The 19679-nt window shown below is 48.2% G+C and overlaps 10 protein-coding genes across 10 annotated transcripts; 4 read left to right on the plus strand and 6 right to left on the minus strand.

The window, feature by feature from the left end:
* Nucleotides 1-861: 861 nt before the first annotated feature.
* N7508_002671 (SDR family NAD(P)-dependent oxidoreductase) lies at nucleotides 862-1808 on the plus strand (the record flags this gene model as incomplete). Its single annotated transcript, XM_058460737.1, has 2 exons — nucleotides 862-884; nucleotides 965-1808. 2 exons carry the CDS (start codon nucleotides 862-864, stop codon nucleotides 1806-1808), a joined length of 867 nt encoding a protein of 288 aa, XP_058324269.1.
* Nucleotides 1809-1961: 153 nt separating this feature from the next.
* Nucleotides 1962-2429, minus strand: N7508_002672 (PaaI family thioesterase; the record flags this gene model as incomplete). The annotated part of the gene is made up of 1 exon (XM_058460738.1): nucleotides 1962-2429. One exon carries the CDS (start codon nucleotides 2427-2429, stop codon nucleotides 1962-1964), a length of 468 nt encoding a protein of 155 aa, XP_058324270.1.
* Nucleotides 2430-2637: 208 nt separating this feature from the next.
* On the minus strand, nucleotides 2638-4398 carry N7508_002673 (uncharacterized protein; the record flags this gene model as incomplete). The annotated part of the gene is made up of 2 exons (XM_058460739.1): nucleotides 2638-4318; nucleotides 4367-4398. The coding sequence occupies 2 exons, from the start codon at nucleotides 4396-4398 to the stop codon at nucleotides 2638-2640; spliced, it is 1713 nt and encodes a 570-aa protein (XP_058324271.1).
* A 237-nt stretch (nucleotides 4399-4635) lies between these two features.
* Nucleotides 4636-5744, minus strand: N7508_002674 (SDR family NAD(P)-dependent oxidoreductase; the record flags this gene model as incomplete). The annotated part of the gene is made up of 5 exons (XM_058460740.1): nucleotides 4636-4704; nucleotides 4757-4893; nucleotides 4948-5426; nucleotides 5484-5599; nucleotides 5631-5744. The coding sequence occupies 5 exons, from the start codon at nucleotides 5742-5744 to the stop codon at nucleotides 4636-4638; spliced, it is 915 nt and encodes a 304-aa protein (XP_058324272.1).
* Nucleotides 5745-6456: 712 nt separating this feature from the next.
* N7508_002675 (cytochrome P450) lies at nucleotides 6457-8197 on the minus strand (the record flags this gene model as incomplete). Its single annotated transcript, XM_058460741.1, has 3 exons — nucleotides 6457-6833; nucleotides 6887-8039; nucleotides 8156-8197. 3 exons carry the CDS (start codon nucleotides 8195-8197, stop codon nucleotides 6457-6459), a joined length of 1572 nt encoding a protein of 523 aa, XP_058324273.1.
* A 626-nt stretch (nucleotides 8198-8823) lies between these two features.
* On the minus strand, nucleotides 8824-9816 carry N7508_002676 (uncharacterized protein; the record flags this gene model as incomplete). The annotated part of the gene is made up of 1 exon (XM_058460742.1): nucleotides 8824-9816. The coding sequence occupies one exon, from the start codon at nucleotides 9814-9816 to the stop codon at nucleotides 8824-8826; it is 993 nt and encodes a 330-aa protein (XP_058324274.1).
* Nucleotides 9817-9984: 168 nt separating this feature from the next.
* On the minus strand, nucleotides 9985-10443 carry N7508_002677 (RidA family protein; the record flags this gene model as incomplete). The annotated part of the gene is made up of 1 exon (XM_058460743.1): nucleotides 9985-10443. One exon carries the CDS (start codon nucleotides 10441-10443, stop codon nucleotides 9985-9987), a length of 459 nt encoding a protein of 152 aa, XP_058324275.1.
* Nucleotides 10444-11005: 562 nt separating this feature from the next.
* Nucleotides 11006-13190, plus strand: N7508_002678 (fungal specific transcription factor domain-containing protein; the record flags this gene model as incomplete). The annotated part of the gene is made up of 7 exons (XM_058460744.1): nucleotides 11006-11036; nucleotides 11092-11125; nucleotides 11179-12031; nucleotides 12088-12148; nucleotides 12199-12337; nucleotides 12388-12448; nucleotides 12504-13190. 7 exons carry the CDS (start codon nucleotides 11006-11008, stop codon nucleotides 13188-13190), a joined length of 1866 nt encoding a protein of 621 aa, XP_058324276.1.
* A 395-nt stretch (nucleotides 13191-13585) lies between these two features.
* rad14 (DNA repair protein RAD14) lies at nucleotides 13586-16047 on the plus strand (the record flags this gene model as incomplete). Its single annotated transcript, XM_058460745.1, has 5 exons — nucleotides 13586-14123; nucleotides 14180-14553; nucleotides 14790-14912; nucleotides 14985-15576; nucleotides 15632-16047. 5 exons carry the CDS (start codon nucleotides 13586-13588, stop codon nucleotides 16045-16047), a joined length of 2043 nt encoding a protein of 680 aa, XP_058324277.1.
* Nucleotides 16048-16999: 952 nt separating this feature from the next.
* N7508_002680 (cell differentiation and development protein Fsr1) lies at nucleotides 17000-19631 on the plus strand (the record flags this gene model as incomplete). The annotated part of the gene is made up of 4 exons (XM_058460746.1): nucleotides 17000-17102; nucleotides 17158-17436; nucleotides 17496-19319; nucleotides 19372-19631. 4 exons carry the CDS (start codon nucleotides 17000-17002, stop codon nucleotides 19629-19631), a joined length of 2466 nt encoding a protein of 821 aa, XP_058324278.1.
* Nucleotides 19632-19679: the final 48 nt, after the last annotated feature.

Here is a 19679-nt window from a genome sequence, read left to right on the forward strand (position 1 = left end):
ACCCCGTGAATTCATACTGAATGGGCAAGTCAGATTCAGCTTGTCGAGTGGAGCGCCGATCGCCGAACCCCCTGAACTTGAGAACTGCATCGGTTCATGCATGCTGGACCAATGAAGCCGAGGTGACATGCTGCATGGGTCACTGTGCATGACTTTGCATCACAAAGTCTGCATCAAGGAGCGGTCGATGTCGCGCAAAAATTCTTCCTCGAGGGTCAAACTGTGCGTGATGCAACTCCCAACCCCCTGAGAGATGATCTACAGAGCTAGTTGACTGTGACGTTTCGACTCTTGTTGCCTCAACTTTTGACTGTAAGTGTGGTTTGAGTGGGACGCAAGGGAGAGTGTTGACTGGCGGTGGCCACGGGGTGGAATGTGGTAGACTGTAAGGCGAGGGCCATGCAGTCACACTGATTGGGACGCATAACGTGCTTCCAGAAATGTCAATGCGATCTATCGCATTGTCTCCTGTCTTGATGTCAGCCCTGCAACATAAAGCATGAGAACGCGTACTGATCGACTAAGGGTGTGTCCGAGCCCTGGAAGCCGGGTGTGAACTGAGCTCAAGTATAACATATCTTCGACTATTCCAAGTTTTCGTCGCTATGAAAAGACGCAAAAGGAGAACTGATTTGTAATTCTGTCACGTCTGCATCTCGCCGGCGTTGAGTATGAAAGCACGTGGTTGTCTGTGTATACACTTCAACTGTTAACCTCCAACCCTCTTATATGAACACAGCCTCCCTTGAAATTGGATGCAATTTTCAATTACATGTTTGCTCATCAGGGCCGCATAAACATTGCTGATACTATACTAATTTCAATTCGGAAGCGAGCCACTTGAGTGATGACAAGCCCGCTATGGCCGGAAGAGCGCCGAAAGGGTTCAGCCGATGGATATAAAATATAAAATTAGGCTGACCAGCTGAGAACTAATCAGAACTTGGTAATAAATCAACCCAAGATTCATTTATTACCAACTCCTCTTGCATAACGTCGGCCTCGTGTTGTCCCTCAAAGGAAAAGTCGCCCTAATCATCGGCCTCGGCCAAAGTCAACCAGAAGGATGGGGGATTGGAGCAGCAACCGCAGTGCTCCTTGCCCGACAAGGGGCACAAATCTTCGGTGGTAATCGCACTTTAGCTTCGACTGTTACTACCAAAGACACCATCGAGACCGAGGGTGGAACATGTACTGTGATGAAGACAGATGTGACATCTGCTACCGCGACAAAAGCTCTAGTGGATGCCTGTATCGCGAAACATGGACGTATCGACATTCTCATCAATAATGTCGGGAAGTCTGAGCCTGGATGTCCTGCAGCGATGGCGGAGGATATCTGGGATCCTCAGGTTGATATCAACTTGAAGAGCGTGTATTTGACGTGTCACCATGTTTTGCCGATCATGGAGAAGCAGGGAAGTGGTGCTATTGTGAGCGTTGCTAGTATCGCTGGCTTGAGGTACATTGGGAAGCCTCAGGTTGGATACTCCGCCACAAAGGCTGCTATCATTCAGCTAATGAAAGCTACTGCTGTCATCTATGCGGACAAGGGTGTGCGTCTCAATACTGTTGTCCCTGGACTCATGGACACCCCGTACACGAAAGGCTTGGTCTACAGGTACGCGGATGGTGAAGCAGAGTCTTATATGCAAATGCGAAATGCACAGGTTCCCATGGGGGAAATGGGGGATGCATGGGATGTGGCTAATGCTACATTGTTTCTCGTTAGCGATGAAGCCAAGTACATTACTGGCCAGGAGCTTGTTGTAAATGGTGGCATCACGTCTTCAACGGGGAGGACATGAAGGAATAGGGTGGGCTTGTGTAAATATAAATGCCACGGACTCTAACGATTGGCTGGAATTATGTACAACAACAGAAATAACGTCGCTTTTAAAATCGTGATTATATCCAATTCTTCTCCCGACCATTGTTATGTTCATTTTGAGGCTGGCAATTCACTCAGTTTTGGGTTGGCGATTCTCCTTGGAGACAGGCAAAAACTTCGTGTGAGAACCAGTGGCAACCAGAGGACCAAGCTCACCATCGACAATTCGGAAGATCTTGATGGTAGTGAAGGCCATTGACTTTCCGACACGATCTGCTACTGCATGGATGTTCAGTACGTCACCAGCGTGGGCAGTAGAAAGATATGAAACGTGAATGTCAACGCTGGCACCAGTTTTCTCAAATCCGTGAGTTGCAATGGCCATGCCACCGGCCCAATCCATGATTGATGCGGACACAGCTCCGTGGATGGTACCCCGGGAGTTTACATGATCGGGAGTGAGATTAAGACGGGCTTGCATCTCGCCGCGAGTGGCGCTGACAATCTCGACATCTGAGAGAAGAAGTCGATAGATGGCACTGTCGTTCTTGGTTCGTCCCCAAACACCACGCACATGTTCTAATTCGGAGATGCTCATTGTGGATTCCTCGGAAACGTAAAATTTGAATAATTCAACTTGAAAAAGTAAATATGCGCTGATGCAGAGTGAACAAATGAGTCAAAGAGATGCGAGTTTGTTGGGAGAAGAAGTTTTGTTGAAGTCCGACGGGTTCTTCCGCGCGGAGAGACCGCGGAGCGGAGCCGATCCGGGAACACACACACTCCGAGTATACAACTCTCATGAATCAGGTCTGTTTCACTAATTCTCTGCCTGCTTCAAATGCAGCTGCTGCCTTGAGCACCACTGCATCCTCCCACCGTCGCCCAATAATCTGCATGCCTATAGGCAGTTTCACGTCTGGTCGATCGGTTGGACTTCCAAATCCGCACGGGACATTCAGAGCGGGATGCCCAGTGACATTGAATGGGGCAGTATTGGCTGTAACGCCTACTGCCTGAGATAACTTCTCCATGACTGTCGCAGCCGGTCCCTCTGTGTCGCTTTGCATCTTTGGATGTGGCATAGCAACTGTAGGTGCACAAGGCGTCACCAGGATGTCAACTTCCTCGAAGGCTTTGTCGTATGCAGCTCGAAGCTCGAAAGCTTTTCGGTGGGCTTTGGCTTCAATATTCGACCCGAATTGCTTTTTAAGAAAGGGCCCACTGAGCATGATGTTCACGACAGCCGGGTTTGTCGCAGTGAGTAACTCATACATCCTTTGATTAGGAGGCCATTGGGCTTGTATGTGTGGTGGCAAAAATGAGAGATATCCTGATGTTTTGCCTTGGCATGACCATTCAGACATTGACATTCTCGTTGCTGCGGTCCAGATGAGACTGCCATCACGGTGCATGGGCACAGATATATCCATCACCTCTGCACCTGCCGCCCTAAAAAATGAATTGGAAGTTTCCCACACAGTGTCTCGTACCTGTTTAGATAATCCGGCAACTTCAAAGGATTCCTTGAGCACCCCAATTTTCAAACCAGAGCCTAAGAATTCTTTCTCATGCGCGGATCTTCGGAAATTGGAAAGCATTTTAGGATAGTCTTGGACCTGGCTTCGTAGTGGTGATTCCGGTGTCATGCGAGGATCAATCCCGTCATATCCTGCAATAATCTGAAGCAAAAGCGCAATATCCTCCAAGCTCGCAGCAAGCGGTCCCAAGTGATCGAGCATTGGAGCCAGAGGAACCGCCCCAGTATATGGCACCAGACCATGAGTAGGCTTCATACCATAAATGCCACTATATGACGCTGGAATTCTGACAGAGCCTGCCTGGTCGCCACCAATGGCGAGGTCCACCATTTCACCAAAGTCCTTGCCAGATGCATGTTTGATGGCAGTAGCTGCAACCATCGTCGCCGAGCCACTACTGCTTCCCCCTGATGTATAACCATGCATCCAGACATTTTGTACCGGGCCAGTTGCAGCGCTGAACGAAAGCGGTGATGCACAGTAGTTCTCACATGTCGAAGATCCTTTGATAGTAGCACCGGCATCCAGTATTCTTGATACGACAGAAGCATCAATAGGAGACGGAGTAAGATTTCCATCCTGACATAGGAGCTCGGTGAATGTGCCGACAGTAGTTGGTAAGCCACCAATTGATATGTTGTCCTTTATCGCGACTGCTCTTCCTTTGAGGGTGTTACCTTTTGGAGATGCGGCTGTCAGCTCACAACGGTGCCTCCAGGCGTTTAGTTGGTTGTCTTTGATTTCCGGTTGCCAGTAGGTCCGAGGATGTGTTGTTTCAACTAGCGAGAGAGCCGGGTGGATATAGTCATCGCTGGCCTCAATTTGTCGCATTACTTCATCTGCGGATTGTAGCAAGTGAAGATAATCTTGCTCGTCCGAGCCATTCGGAATTTTGATATTCAGCTCAGCTGCTGCTTCTCGCAAATGCTCCAATCGGATAGTTGACCTGGTAATATTTAGCATTGGTTCTAAAGAACGGAAAAGAAGAACAAACTTTGTTTTATCGGCCAAAAATGCCACGGACATGACGGTAATCAAGAAAAATATTCTTATGAAGACGGTTATAAAGATTGAATACAAAATTCAATGCTTGTAAATAAAGCAAATTGAGCTTCATAGAGTATCGGCGCGGCCGAATGACGCTCAGGTTTCATGGCGGGGAGTCCGATTTCCTTTTACCTCGCAATTATCTCGCTCATCATTATAATATCTATGTAGAAACTCAGTTCATATAGTGTTTGGCTGTATAAATCTACTTGGGCTCTATTCCTGGCCGTTTGCCAAAAGAATCCGACCACCATCAACACAGAGTGACACCCCGTCTACATAAGACTATAAAATGGTTATTAGATATCAGCCCTGGAAATTCCATAAATTAGCTTACCCCTGCCTTGGTAACAAGATACAAAATTGTACCGGCCATATCCTCAGGGTTTCCCGCGCGCTTTGCAGGGACCTTGTCAAACAAAGAGCTGAAGATATTTCCCTCCGCGCCCACAGGATTCATGTTACTCGGAATAACTGAGAGATCGGGTGCTTAGTAGAGTAGCTTCATTTTTCTCTCTGTGTACTCACATCCGGGATTAATTCCTATCACACGCACGTAAAATCGATTATATTTTGCGGCGAGTAACTTGACGAGATGATCGGTGGCAGCTTTGCTCGTTGCATAGCTGGTCAAGTCCACATTCGTGACATTGTGCATGCTTGCACAGGAGCTTGTAATGACTATCACACCTCTTCCTTCATCGCGGCCTTTGGTGCTATCACCCAGTTGTTGGTCGGCTGCAGCCGCAAGCAGAGGTAGAAAAGCGATGCTTAGATAGTAGTGGGCAGTGGTATTCACTTTGAATGTGCTCACCCAATCAGACTCTTCAATGGACCACATTGAGGCTTGAAGCTCAGCGAGAGGTGCAGTCAGCACATTGCAAGCTGTCGGTGGATCGCGGCGAACGCCTGCGTTTGAGATGAGCATATCAACGGTCTTTTCTTTCTGTGCTATTGTTTCGGCAAGTTCAGAAATTGATTCCTTCGACGAAAGATCACAAGGAAAGCTTGAATTTGGTTGTCAGTGGTAATATTTCCCAGCTCGACTCAAAAAAAAAAAATACCCTTCTGCATGACCTCCGGATTCTTTTCCCAGATCGTTCAATGCGTCGACCGTCTCCGTGACTGGATCTGTTGAAAGAGCAACCACGTAGACTTTGGCACCATTTGAAACTAGTCCCTATAATATGTTAATCTGAAGGCCAAGATACCTCATGGAGAGAGCCAACCTTGCAAATCATAAGCCCTAACCCACTGCTTCCCCCTGTGACCACGGCCACCCTACCTTTCACGTTGAATAGATCGATAACTTTCAAGGAGGCCATATTAAATGCATAAAAAATCAATTATAAGTTCTCGTCAAGACATGTGAATCAATGCAACAAAATATAGCACTGTCGAAGCTATTCAAGCGGGGAGTCGCTAGCGTGACTGTCGGCCCATCCGAAAAGCTCATACCGCCCAGAAAGGATACACATCCAAACCATAGGAGCAATTAAAAAGACTTGCTCTTGTCAAAGTATGATTTGAGGCTCTAGATGCTCACACAACTCTAGTTTGACAGTTCTTGTACGAGTATGGTGTTGAGTTGGTTGCTAAGGGACTATTTTTGACAAGAGTCAAGTTTGTGCCAGAGTTCGCTAAGCGGCGTAGATCGCATCAGACTCATAAATATCAAAGAGATTCCACTTATACGTACTGCCCCGAGAGGGTTTGGTGCTGAAATACTTGACTTATGGTAGTCAAGATATTGCAAAGTGGTGTATTCAGTATAGTGCTCCATATTACGAACCGCTTTGACAACTAGATCTACGGATCATTTTAATACTCCGCAGCTCAAAATAGAATATCAGAGGAAGGGCCGAAATCGATATTGGATCGAAAGGAAGAGAGTGACTCAGGGCCGGGGGTGAGTCCTTTGTACGTCTATTGTTGCTATCAGATCAAATTAAAGTTTCTACTGAGACTTTTGTTCAAATGCTTGTTATATTTGCCACGTTTGAGATTAATAGAGACTCGTACGAAGTGCTATTCAGATCATTCCTTGTAATGCTCCTTAGTCCGAACCTCAGCAGCATGCAGGCATTCACTAGTCATCGCATCATCTCTAGGAATCAATTTAACCTTGAAATCCTTGGGAATAGCAACCAACGCTGTCTTGAACTGGTTATATTCCACGTAGTCGGTGTTTGGGGGATTGCTCTCACTTGCCACGATCTTGTAGGACGAGATCAGTCGAAGCAATGCGGTGTAAAGCAATCGTGAGGCAATGAATTGGCCAGAGCATGCACGCGACCCAGCACCGAAACTTAGGTGAGGAAGACCAGCAGCTTCCTTTTCCATTGGGGGATTGATGGACTCAAGCCATCTCTCTGGGTCAAATTTGGCTCCGTCGGGTCCAAAGTGATCAACGTCTGATTGAGTTAGTAGGATAGCTATACAGGTTTAAGGGGCAAGATCAACCTACCATGGTTACCAGCCTGTGCATTGATCAAGATCATAGTCTTGGGGGGAATAACGGCCCCATTCCAATTCACTTCAGTCACTGTCTTTCGGGGAAGGCTCATTGAGCTGACAGTATAGTAGCGACCAGCCTCTTTGATGATCGCATTAAGATACGGCACCTTTTCCTCATGGATCGCGCCTGTCCAAGCTTCGCGAATATCAGGATAGTACTTCTTGATGTCTTCATAGGCACGATCCTGCCAGATTTGGCCCTCAGGTGTGGAAAGCGATCCGATGGCGGATGTCATGGTTCCAGGAATTGTCTCAAAGCCACCAGAGACAAGCGAGAGACAGATCGATGAGACTTCCACTCCAGAAAGCTTTGTTTCTTCGTCCTTCAGAATTGCAGCAGAGATGCAAGGCTTGTCGGTGCCCTTCTTGATCATCTCACGCACTTTGTCGAGAAGGAGATTGAGATATGCATCGCGGCGCTCTCTCAGGTCTTTTGATCGTGTGGTTTTCTCATTGTTGGGAAGATACCGGAGAAGTGGAATATAGTCTTGCAGATTCTCTGACGCACTTCGAAGCAAAGAGATTGCAGAGCCGACGTGCAGGATTTCGCGTAGAAGGTCGTCGTATACGGCATCCATCCGAATACCATAGCACAAGGTCAACGTGGTGTTGAGTGCATAACGTTGAATATAAGGACGGATATTGAGCTCAATGGTACCGTTTGAACTGTCGCGATAAATGTCACGGATGATACAATAGCTCTCCAGATCGAGCATTGGGTGGTAGTTTCGAAGGGCCGGTCTTCCAAGCGCTGTTCCAGCTGCCTTTCTCTTCTTTTTACATGACTCATCCCATGGTGACGAACCAATCGTAAATCCTTGCGTGCTGCTCACGACACCGTGAAAGGTGTAAAGTTTTGGCCTATCGATGATCGCGTTTTGGTGACCGAGCATCATCTTCTTACAATCTTCAAACGAATTCACCACAACCGCCCGGGTATTACCAAGTTTGATCTGAAAGACAGAGTGGCCATATTTCCGCCACCAGCCTTCACAAACGCTGGCATGGTCTTCCCCTAGTTTTAAGAGATGACCAAAGACGGGAACTGCTCCTGGAATCTCAGGTAGCCCTTTGATATGAGGAATGTCTGTTGCGAGTGTCCACTTTATATCAGATTAGGTCCCGAAGGAAACGATAACGGTTTGAGTGTTAAGCTCACTTTATAAACAAAATATATCGTCAAGGGAATGAGTACTAATGCATATGTTCGAGGAATTACCCCTAGGAGAGCCAAATTGTTTTCAAGTTGGAGTGTGGACATTTTGCCGTGTCGTCAGTTTTGTGCCCTAAGCAAAGTATGGGTTCCGAGCCACGGCAGGGGCCCAGCTTTAAGTATCGTTTCTACCGACACGATAATGAGGTTCAACAAAGTTGTCGGTCACTAGCAATCTCCTTGGCAATATTAGTTTGACAAGTAATGTACTGGACGATAATGACCCCTCATGTTGATTTGGACGTCGGACAGTCCGACATTCTCGAGCCTATGATATCAGTACAGTTGTATGATATGATAATTATTGATAAATGTCTCTGGCGAAAGCTGGAAAAGCTTCCGCTCTGCCGTCTGACTATGAAATAAAGTATTCGAGTGATATAACCGTAATTACTACGTTCTACTTCACCAGAGGTCATGAGTCCTTGCACGCCCCTACAGTATCAGCACATTATGTTTAGGCTACAAACCGAAGCAGTTTAGAAAGAGTGGAGATGAGGCAGAAACAATGTACAAAGTGGTACTTCGCTTGGAGGGTTTCGTGTAGGGAACACTCTCCTTTTTTTCAGTAGCACTTTATACAAACTTGTTATGTGAGTAGGGTAGTTTGTACCATAGCTGAGACTATCTCCCATACAGTGGTCTCTTGTCTTTCATTCTATTGAGCACCTCGACTAGCTCAGAAATCCTGCGATCCTGTCGTCCATCCACTGAGTATCTACTGGATTGCACCCACTACCTGCAAGATGACCCCAAATTGATGGAATGACAGCCAATTCTGCGTTCTCCATAAACAAGACTTCCTTCTCGCTTGCCTCCCACTTAAAATACTGGTCTGTCTGACATGGCATCACAAGCACTCTCGGTCTCAAGTTGCCAAGTGCTTGTGCAAGCGGAATCTGCTGACCCCCAACAAGGCCAAGATCGGACCGTTGCCACATCCCGAGCATGGCCAAGAGATTATCAGGGTCCCAATCCTCGTAATTCTTTCCACCAATGGCTTCTCCCCATTCTTGAAGAGTTTTAAAGCCTTGGACTTCGAAAAGACGCTCTTCAAACCATTCGGCGCTTGCCAGCCATGCGGAGTATGCGCGTCCGAATGCATGAAGACCCCGGATGGGTGGTTGTCCCTTAGAACGCAAAGACTGATCGGCATAGTCGATGGAGTTCAGCAAGGCAGCCTTGGGGCCTTCAAGGAATTGATAGTTGTGCAAGCTCGTCTTTGCTGATGAACAGATTACGACCGCGTTGCGAACCATCTCCGGGTACATGGCTGTCCAATGATAGGTACACTGGCCTCCCATAGAAAAGCCAACCACAACATCCAACTGGAATATTCTTAGATGATCGGTGAGTAGTTTGTGCTGGGCTTGAACACAGTCTCCATACTCGAGCAACGAGGGAAAGCCTGGCGTGTTCGACGGGCTGGAGGATTCGCCATTACCGAACAATGCGACCACAATGACCCGATAGTCTTTCAAAACGCCATTGGAAAAGTTCCAGGTATTATTGATTCGTCCACGGAAACATGTTGGAATCAACGCGGTCTTCTTGCACGTTGGGTTGAATTCTCGATATGCTAGAACAATCGGGATTGTCGTCTGATCTATAAAGGTGAAATTGTTCGCCTCGAAGTACTGGACCCCGGTATTGTCATAAAGAGACATGACTGGTAGATAATTCAGGATATAACAAGGGCTGATTGTCTGGAATTGTCCTACTCAGGTTTTCGCGACCAGATCAAGTTTTGTAATGTTCGTGGGGATCAACGGTCGGAGACTCCGACAAAGAACAACACTCCTCTTTCGTATATACACGGACTGTTTGCTATGACCTTATAACTCAAAGATTGCTGTCGCCTTGATTTCCACTGTAAAACGAGGGTCTGGAAGTTCTCGAACTCCAACAGTCGCACGCGAAGGAGCACTGGCACGGTCGGACCAGATCTTATTCCATTCCTCGTTCATATCTGCATATTGAGTCTTCATATCCAGTAAATAGACTGTAGCATCCACAACATTGTATAAATTTGCCTTCCCATCTGAGGCACCTTCAATGATGCTCTCGATTCTGCGAAGGACGGCGGCTGTTTGCTCTCGGACATTGACGGTGAAGCTGCCATCTGGATTTTCGGTGACTCCTTCGAGAACTCCTTCGGGGCTGACAGCTGCAATTCCTGAGATGTAAATTGTGTGGTGTGTAGAAGGCTGAACCACGCGCGCATGCGAATATCGCATAGGTCCAGCAACCTTTTGAGGATCAAGGAGGAATGATCGGCCGTTGGGAGACATCATTTTCAGTATCATGTGGGATTCAAATTATAGAATAGATCTTTTTGGTGTCAATAGATCAGTTGGTTGAGGATCCCTTTCCTTATATCTTGTAGTGGCTCCGATCACAGGTATCGCGGAACCTCCGATGCGCGATATAGATCGCGGTGGCACCGAAATGACTAGGAAAGCTCTCTTTCTTACCCCAAATTGTAGATAATTAGATGGTGAACATGGTTGGAATGTTTTCATATCTTCCGTAACATAAGTTAGTACTTCGTTGGTTCCATTTAGGCCTCTTAACAACACAACGTAGGCAGCCGTATACATCTGGTGCTTGGGTTGATCTCTACATAGTCTGTTCTTCCTAAAAGCACTCATGTGTATTTGAAAATTCATGGCAACATAGCCCTTCTTGAGTTGAAGTTTTGAACTATCTGAATGCTGCTTATCTCGAACCCCTTCGGATTGGGCAAAGCGCCTTTCCTATCTCCCCCGCACCGCAAAATACATGATGAGTCGACTTGGAGGCTTTGATCCTCCTCGCAGTCATGGATTATGCGAGGGCTGAGAGCTCCTGCAAAAGATGCCATCGCAGAAAGAAACGTTGCGACAAAGTACTGCCGGCGTGTAAAGCATGTCAGCACGCCAAGGTGGACTGCAGCTTTCTAGAGGATGAAACCCAGGTCGCCTCATACCCTGTCGCGTAAGCATTAATGGTGACTAGTTTTCAATTGGGAAATACCTAATGGCTTCTAGTTACGTACGGGGCTTGGAGCTCCGGCTGAAAGAATTAGAGCAACAGCTCACCTCGTCCTTGACTCCCCAGAATTCACAGAATGATCCGTTGTCATGTCCTTGGGACCAAGAGACTGATATACACCTGGATGATGAGTTTTTGCTCCAGAACAATCCAGTCGCCTCCTCACCTCGACAATGTCCTAATGAAAATGGAGCTGCCGGACCCGATGCAGTACCCATATCTCCCCACGAACTGACTCCTTCGAGGCCCAAGGATTTGGCTGAAGAACTAAGGCTTCTTTCTCTGGAAGCTGCAGCAGAGAGGTATTTGGGCTCATCATCTGGCCTCTCTTTTGCCAAACTTACTCAAACCGTTCTTCGGCGTCTGTCGCCAGACCAAGATGCATTCGTCTTTGACGGAGATATCAACGGAAATCAACACAACACCTCTATATCAGCCGAGTCGCCAACCTTTAATCCTACGGCCTTTGACTTTGATGCCTCTATGTTATCATCATTGCCTCTGAATTCAATATTTGGGGATCCCGCCGAGGATTATCACGACTCCATGGATCTGGCAATACTGGAACCTTCCCATATCAGTTACATTTTGGAGTTCTATTTCGCTCACTCTCATACCCTTTACCCCATTATTCGCCAAAATGAATTCACATCTGTACTGTGGAGGGTATATGGCGATCCGTTGGATCCCTTGGCTCAATCGCCGTTATGGCAATTCAGGATCTGGATGGTCTTAGCGATCGGATCAACGACATACTGTTCGGTGTCCTTAATGGACGAATCCGAATCTGTTCAGTTCTTTAATAAAGCTATGACATACTTTGAAGCCGCAATGGGATGCGGTGATCTTGTAAGTTCGCTGCCATCACATTCTGAGCAGTTGTTCTAACTGTCTTATGCAATCAGGGCGGCTTGGAAGTTCTGATGCTCCAAGTTTCTTATTCATTTTTCAATAAGATTGGACCTAGTATGTAATGGCCAACTTCCCCACGGGAACATTCACCTAACATCCGCTAGATACTTGGTTCCTCGTAGGCGTTGCAGCCCGCATGGCAACTGGCATGGGGCTTCATACCGCCGAAATCTATCATGCGCTAGCTGTGGATGTCTCCGAACACCAAAAGCGACTCTTCTTCTCTCTTTATATGATGGATCGGTATGTTTGATTCGGTGGAGCTCCGCAACCTAAGACTAATGAATACCCAGTGTCGTTTCCTTGGCTTTGGGTCGACCCTTTGCCATACAAGATGATGACATTACTGTTGAGGTATATCAGAATCCATAATAACTCTTCTTGTTTAGTTCGCTAATTTGTCTACCAGCCATTTGCAAGCGCAAACGATGAAAACATCCAGTCAGACGGCATCACATCAACGTCATCATTAGAGCCATCGACCATGGCAGTCCCTCTTCACATTCTCGCTCTTCGCAAAATTGCAAGTGATATTGGAAGTCAAGTACACTTAGCAAAGTATAGCGAGCGACAAAGCCCAGAGGAAAGAAAGCAAACAGTTCAAAGTCTCCACAAAAGACTTATAGAATGGCGTCGCAACATGCCATTCCCTTTGCCCGACCTACAATCCAAGGTACCCCATCTCTGCACTAGCTGGTTTGATTTGAACTACTACACACATGTCATCATGTTGTACCGACCGTCGCCTCTTTGTCCAACACTGGACGTTCAAAATCTGAAAGTTCTAGCCGAAGCATCTTGTATGGCTATTCGGCAGGCAATCAATCTGCATAGACAGCATCGGATTGCCTATAACTGGCTCAACTTGGTCACAGTGTTCAACTCTGCACTATCTCTTATGTACACGGCCACTGCTCAGCGCGAGCAGCTATCATTGGTCTGGGATAATTCAAAGGCAGCAGATGATTTGGAACTAGCGATTGAACTGTTAGAGGCTTTTGGCACAAAATTTCCGTCCGCAAAGAAGATCCAGAATATGGTCCAGGCGGTTTCAGCCAACCTCAAGGTGTATAATATGACAGCCGTGTTTTCATGAAAAATGAATTAAAATGCGGAGATTGGTGCTTATGGGTGATGATATTCCTCTAGTTGAAATAGTTGAATGGAAAGTTTGTATCTGTCTTTAATCATAAACATGACCCCATTTATCAGACCGTCGCATAGCGCTGTCGGATCGTCCGAAGCTAGAACGTTCGTGGTGTTGTATATCCTCCTCTCGAGGGGATCGTTGGATTCAATGTCTGCGCTCTCAATCTCAACTCACATTCTGTCGCATGTGACCCATTTCAAATGGAATCCGACGTCTGTAGAGGATTATAAAAGAAGTTGAAGTTGAACATCAAGAAGTGTGGGGAGGTGGAGCTCAGTGGGGAGCGGTGAACAATGGCGATTGCAGAAAAGGGGAGACGCCGACAACTCTTCACTTCACTGATGGACTCGTTCAATTCCTCGTTTGAGGACAAGCAGCCATTTCCACTGCTGGCCGATGGCTCTGGGTCGCCCGATGACCCTCAAGAGAGCTACGACGAGAGCGTAATCTCCCCCGGTTATGAGGAGATTGAAGTGGAAGACGATGCAGACTTCCAATCTCACTACTCATTAGAACACCAATCGTTCTCGGATTCTGATTCAGATGAATCTTCTGAGAATATTGGTCGACATCATCCATTCCGCCAGTCCTCCAGCTCTCTCCATGGTCCGAATGCATTTGCGCCGCCATTCTACAACCGTCCGCCGACCCCTCTACCACCTTCTCCGTCACTCACATCCCTTCTCCGCCCGCCCTTCTCGACTACTACGTCGCGTCCGACTACTCCAGATAGCTCGGATGTGGAGACACCCAACGATACCGAGGCGGCAGTCGCCAAGTCAGCGCGTCGCGCAACCACCGTGCCACGCGCCAGTCCCAAAGTGCCTACTTACGAGTACTATGGCTTTGTGTTATACTTGGCTTCTTCGTTAGCTTTCCGTAAGTTTCATGGATATTATATTACCCAACTCCGCAGTGACTAACGCGCAATCTAGTATTCTACCTCCTTTGGTCTTATCTTCCCTCTCCATTTCTTCACCAACTCGGCATTTACTATTACCCCAACCGTTGGTGGTCGCTGGCGATCCCCGCGTGGCTGGTAATGCTTTTGATCTATATCTACGTTGCCCTTGCCGCATACAACACTGGCTATCTCACTTTGCCTATGAACAGCATTGAGAACATTGTTGATGAGGTTGCAAATGTATCTGTCATTGATGGAAAGGCACGGCGGCGGCCTGGTGGTGCATCCAAAATGAAACCTGGTGCGACTTCATATCAGATCATGGGCCCTCAAAATCGCAAAGTCAATTGGCGCGAAATTTGGAGTGAAGGAACGGATGCGGTCATGGACGTGCCAGTAGGGGGTGTATGTGAGGTTTTATATGGGCAGGATCGTGAGGATGACATCAATTATCCCGTGACAGACTCATAGACAGGAACAATTCAAGATTCTCACTTCAAGTGGATCTGTTTACTTGTAACTTGAAGTTCTTACTTTCATACCAATGACGTCGTGTTGATAAGCATTCACGTGATGTGATAGATTGGTCTGGCCTTCCGCCTTGGATCTTTAATAATCTTCTTGACTTCAGACAACCATAGGGAAGTTTTTGGGAACAGCTTGCAATGTCGGAAAGGCCTTCAACTCCAACTCCACAGCCCGAGAGCTCTGCGGCTGGACAGCTTCCCCGCGGTCCGATCACTCCAGAACAGAAGCGCAGAATAGTGGGTTCCTATCCCTTTGCGAAAGGATGAATATGATCCACAGTTAGTTCATACTAACAAATTCGCTTGTAGGAAATTAATCGCATGAAAGCGAAAGCTCTCCGTGAACAACGCGAGACCGAACTGGCGCGAGCTGCTCCTGCGCAATCCGCTCAAGGCGCCAAACGCTCGTTCGCTACTATGGCGGCATCCAATCGGCCTGCCAACGTGCGTGATGCTCGCGTAAATAATGCTTCAGATCGCCCAGATTCGATCAGACCAGCCCGCAATTTCACAAGCTATGTCGACTATGACTTTAGCAAAATGACTGATACGAAGGGTGGATTCTTGACCCAAGAAGATGACCCCTTTAACAAGCAACTTCATGTGAAAGATGATAAGGATGAGCAGAGACCCGCAAATATGACGCAGAAGGAATGGGAGCGCCATCAAATGCTGCAAACCTTGAAGCGAAATCGCGAAGGCCCGTTCGAGCCTGGTCTAAGTGTGTTGGATGACAAAAGCAAGCAAAAGACGTGCCGCGAATGTGGTAGCCTTGAGATTGACTGGAAATGGGAGGAAGAGCTGAAGTGTTGCATTTGCCATTCCTGCAAAGAGAAACACCCCGAGAAGTACAGTTTGTTGACCAAGACCGAAGCCAAGGAAGATTATCTTCTCACAGATCGTGAGTTTCTATACGATTGTCTTTGAAATGAGTGGTCACTAACCAGCTCATACAGCTGAACTTAAAGATGAAGAGCTACTTCCCCGTTTGGAGCGCCCTAACCCACACAAGTCTACATGGAACAGCATGATGCTATATCTTCGGTACCAGGTAGAGGAGTATGCATTCTCAGATAAGAAATGGGGCTCAACGGAGGCACTAGATGCCGAGTTTGAACGGCGGGAAAGTGACAAGAAGCGCCGCCGGGAAGCCAAATTTAAAACCAAACTGCAGGACCTCAAGAAGCGCACACGCGTGGAGGCATACCGACGTAATCGGCAAGGTGCTGCTGGAGGTGATTTCGGCGACGATCTCGGCTCTGGAAGGAAGCATGTTCATCAATGGGGTCGAGCAGTCGACAACCCAGAGACCGGGATCGGGGTTAAAACATGCGTAGACTGCGGGATGGAGGTGGAAGAACTGGAGTTTTGAACAGGAGGTGTATCATAGTATAATTATAAGGCCATGAACAATGTAACATTCGAATTTGTCATCTGCCAATCTATCATCTAGTCAAGTCACATATCCTAGTATAAGTTACGTCCTTCGTATCGATTTACCTTATTCATTTGACTAGGCAAATATGATTTCTTACTATCCAAGTGAAATACCCTTGATTTTTCAATTAGAGCAAAACGGAAGTTATTGCGCAAGCAAAGAATTTGGTTTGATGTGTAGTCCCTCAATACATATAGATCGCCAAAAAGAGTGCTGAGCCACGTGATTGATTCAACAACGCAATTGCGGATGTTGTCATTGATATTGAGACCTCAAATAACCTTGAAACATCCGGATGACTGAATAGCTACATATCCTCGAGGTAACCTGCACATTGTCAGGATTGTACTGATCATTGCCTGGGATATTAGGCACAAATAGTGATATTAAGCTCAACGTTGACTTTCTCAGCTTGACCTCTCTCTGCGACTTCACACGGAATCAAACACTTTTCTCTGTCTCGAGCTTCTCCTTGTGGGAATCTCAACGTCGTCAACTCCCCTTGTCAACTCTCTCATCTTTCCCCATTCAGCAGGCGGTCAGCCCACCCCAGCCAAACCAGCCAAACCACCTTGACAATAACAAAAGAAAGCACGTTCATCCCCAACTCGGTTGCTTCACCTCTCTCCTCTCCTTTGGATTCTCTTCCTTAGGACCCCATTATCTATAGGCTGACACGGCGTGGAACGTGGTTCCTTGCTGTTGTCGCCCACTCGGGGAGTTGACTCGCTTACCGCGGATACGATTTACGGGGATCAGGAGAACCGCAGCTCACACCTCACCTTTATAGTCGACCGATACACCCACTGATCGGTGACCTGCTTCGCCGTCAGCATCCCCAACACTACATCTGACTCCCCGCGCCTCGACTTGTCCTGAAACGTTCATGTCTTGGCAGTCCTCGTCAGCTATGGCTGGAGTCGGAGGAATGCCCGGTGCAATGGGTGACTCTAACGGTGGTCCGCAGGGGACGGAATATACACTGCAAGGTAAGTGAGGATTGATATACTTTCTGGATTGCCATTGACCCATGTCTGTACCTAGGTGTTATGCGCTTCCTGCAGACGGAATGGCACCGACACGAGCGCGACCGCAATGCCTGGGAGATTGAACGTGCGGAGATGAAATCTCGCATTGGCAGACTGGAGGGAGACCTACGAACAAGCAAGCGCCTACATGAGTCTCTTGGCAAGCATGTTCGGCTGATGGAGACGGCGCTCAAGAGGGAAAGGGAGAAGGTGAAGAAGCTCTCCAACCATGAATCGATTGAGGATATGAAGGACCCCAAAGAGGCGGCGCGTGAGAGTGTGAACTTCTTGAAAGGTATGGGAATTGCACTTTCACCAAAAACGTGTCCTGAATATTAACTGGATTCTCATCAGCTCAACGCTCTCAACCAAGCCCAGCACTCGAGAACGACCAGGATCCCGCCAACACAAACCCGCACGAAGACCAACTAGAGGATGGCCTGGACCAAACTCGAGGCTTCTTGTCGAAGGCCTCACACGAAATCGCATACCATGTTATTCCTTCTTCTCACCCACCGCTAGATCTCAACGACTCCGACCTTTCCAGTCACCTCTACGGCAACCAACAGCTCTCACAACAGAATCTAGAGGAGGTATTTCTCCAACAGCAACGCCAGAAAGCGAACCATGTGATGGCGCGCGACATGGCTGTACAGAACCACCAGCCCGTCTCTAACCACTACTCTGAAAATGTCATGGCTGGCGGTCAGAACCACTACATCCCCCGGGATAATATGGACCGACGTCCGTTGGAACACCAACAAGCTCCCACCCCGGCGATCGAAAACCGGAGCCATACATACGAGCAGGGCCCGGTTGATGATCGCCAGAACCAGGCATATGAGGTCCCAGGGCCTCAAGTAATTGTCAAGGAAGACGCGAACCCACAGAACCAGAACGAGGAAAAGACAGAGGATGTGGATGGTTGGAACTTCGATGAACCTGCAGAGCCAGAGCCCACCAGCGAGCCTATCCCGCCCCACCGACCGGATACTGATGCTTTCCCCAATGCCAATTTCGTACGCCCCGAGATGTCTAAGAGCGGATCACTCCCCCATCGAAGGAAGAGCTCCGGGTCAAGGCGCAAGAGCGACGGTGCAATCGATGCTCGCGAAGCGGGTGCGATCTTTGGACAGCCACAGGATTCGAACTTCAAGGTCCGCTTTGCCCTACGCGGTCACTTGGATGTGATCCGGTCCGTCATCTTCACTGGAGGCGGTAGCCCTTCAGAACCCGAGATTTGCACTTGCAGTGACGACGGAACAATTAAGCGATGGATCATCCCAGCCACCTATGGCGGCTTTGGAGCCCATGGCCCCAATTCCAGCAATGACTTGGATATTACAAGCTACTTCACTCATCGTGGACATGAAGGTGCAGTCACCTCGCTTGCTGCTTGTTCACCATCGCAGAATATCTCCAACGGCGGCCGTGTTTTGGGCGACGGTTGGGTGTTTTCAGGTGGCCAAGACACTAGTGTGCGCGTGTGGGAGCGTGGGCGTGTCGACCCCAAAGCCACTTTGGACGGACACAAGGAGGCAGTCTGGGGACTCTGTGTTCTCCCCGGCACCGTGGGATCCGTCTTTGGTGACTCAAGCAACCAATACGGTGGACCAGATCGCATCCTGCTTGCTTCCAGTGCAGCAGATGGACGCATCTTGATCTGGGCTGTCAGCGCTCCTCCCCAAATTTCATCTCCTCCGGCTGGATCACGCCGTCAAGGTGGAAGCCGTCGGGCGAACTCCATATCTTCCGGCTCCAACTTCCCATCCTCCCCCCAGCCGAGTGTCGCTACAACCACGCCCTTCCATTACACCCTTGTTCACCACATATGCCGCGCCGAGTCTCCTTCTTCAACATGCATTAGCCCCCTGTCTCTTGCAGGGGTCAGCTTTGTTGTCTCATACTCGGATGCCTCCATCCTCGTTTACGACACCCGGACCGGCGAAGAAATCGTTGGAATGGCCAGTCTTGAGACGTACGATGGCACGCCTTCTACTGGTGTGAACTCTGTCGTCACAACCACCGTCGGCTTCGATGGAACCGCTAATCTGGACCCTAGCCGGGCAATGGCCGAGGAAGAAGTAGTCCACGGTGCTACTGGATCCAGTAGTGTTGAGGGTGTGATCATCAGTGGTTACGAGGATCGATACATCCGATTCTTCGATGCCAACAGTGGTAAGTACCAACGCCCAGTTTACCTCAAACAGTATACTAACTCTGGATGTAGGTCAATGCACATATACCATGCTGGCTCACCCTGCTGCAATCGCCTCGTTGTCACTGTCCCCCGATGGACGTGAACTTGTTTCAGCTGGCCATGACGCAAGCCTACGCTTCTGGAACCTTGAGAAGCGTAGCTGTACCCAGGAGCTGACGAGCCACCGATTGATGCGTGGCGAAGGTGTATGCGCCGTGGTCTGGAGTCGTGACAGCCGTTGGGTCGTCAGCGGCGGCGGAGACGGTGTGGTCAAGGTATTCTCTCGATAATTCCGACGATGAGACGAATCCCGTGTATGATTCTTCTCCTTTGTGTAT

The sequence above is a fragment of the Penicillium antarcticum genome (assembly GCF_028974205.1).
Source record: "Penicillium antarcticum strain IBT 31339 chromosome Unknown utg000002l_segment0_segment0, whole genome shotgun sequence".
In the NCBI taxonomy this organism is placed as follows: domain Eukaryota; kingdom Fungi; phylum Ascomycota; class Eurotiomycetes; order Eurotiales; family Aspergillaceae; genus Penicillium; species Penicillium antarcticum.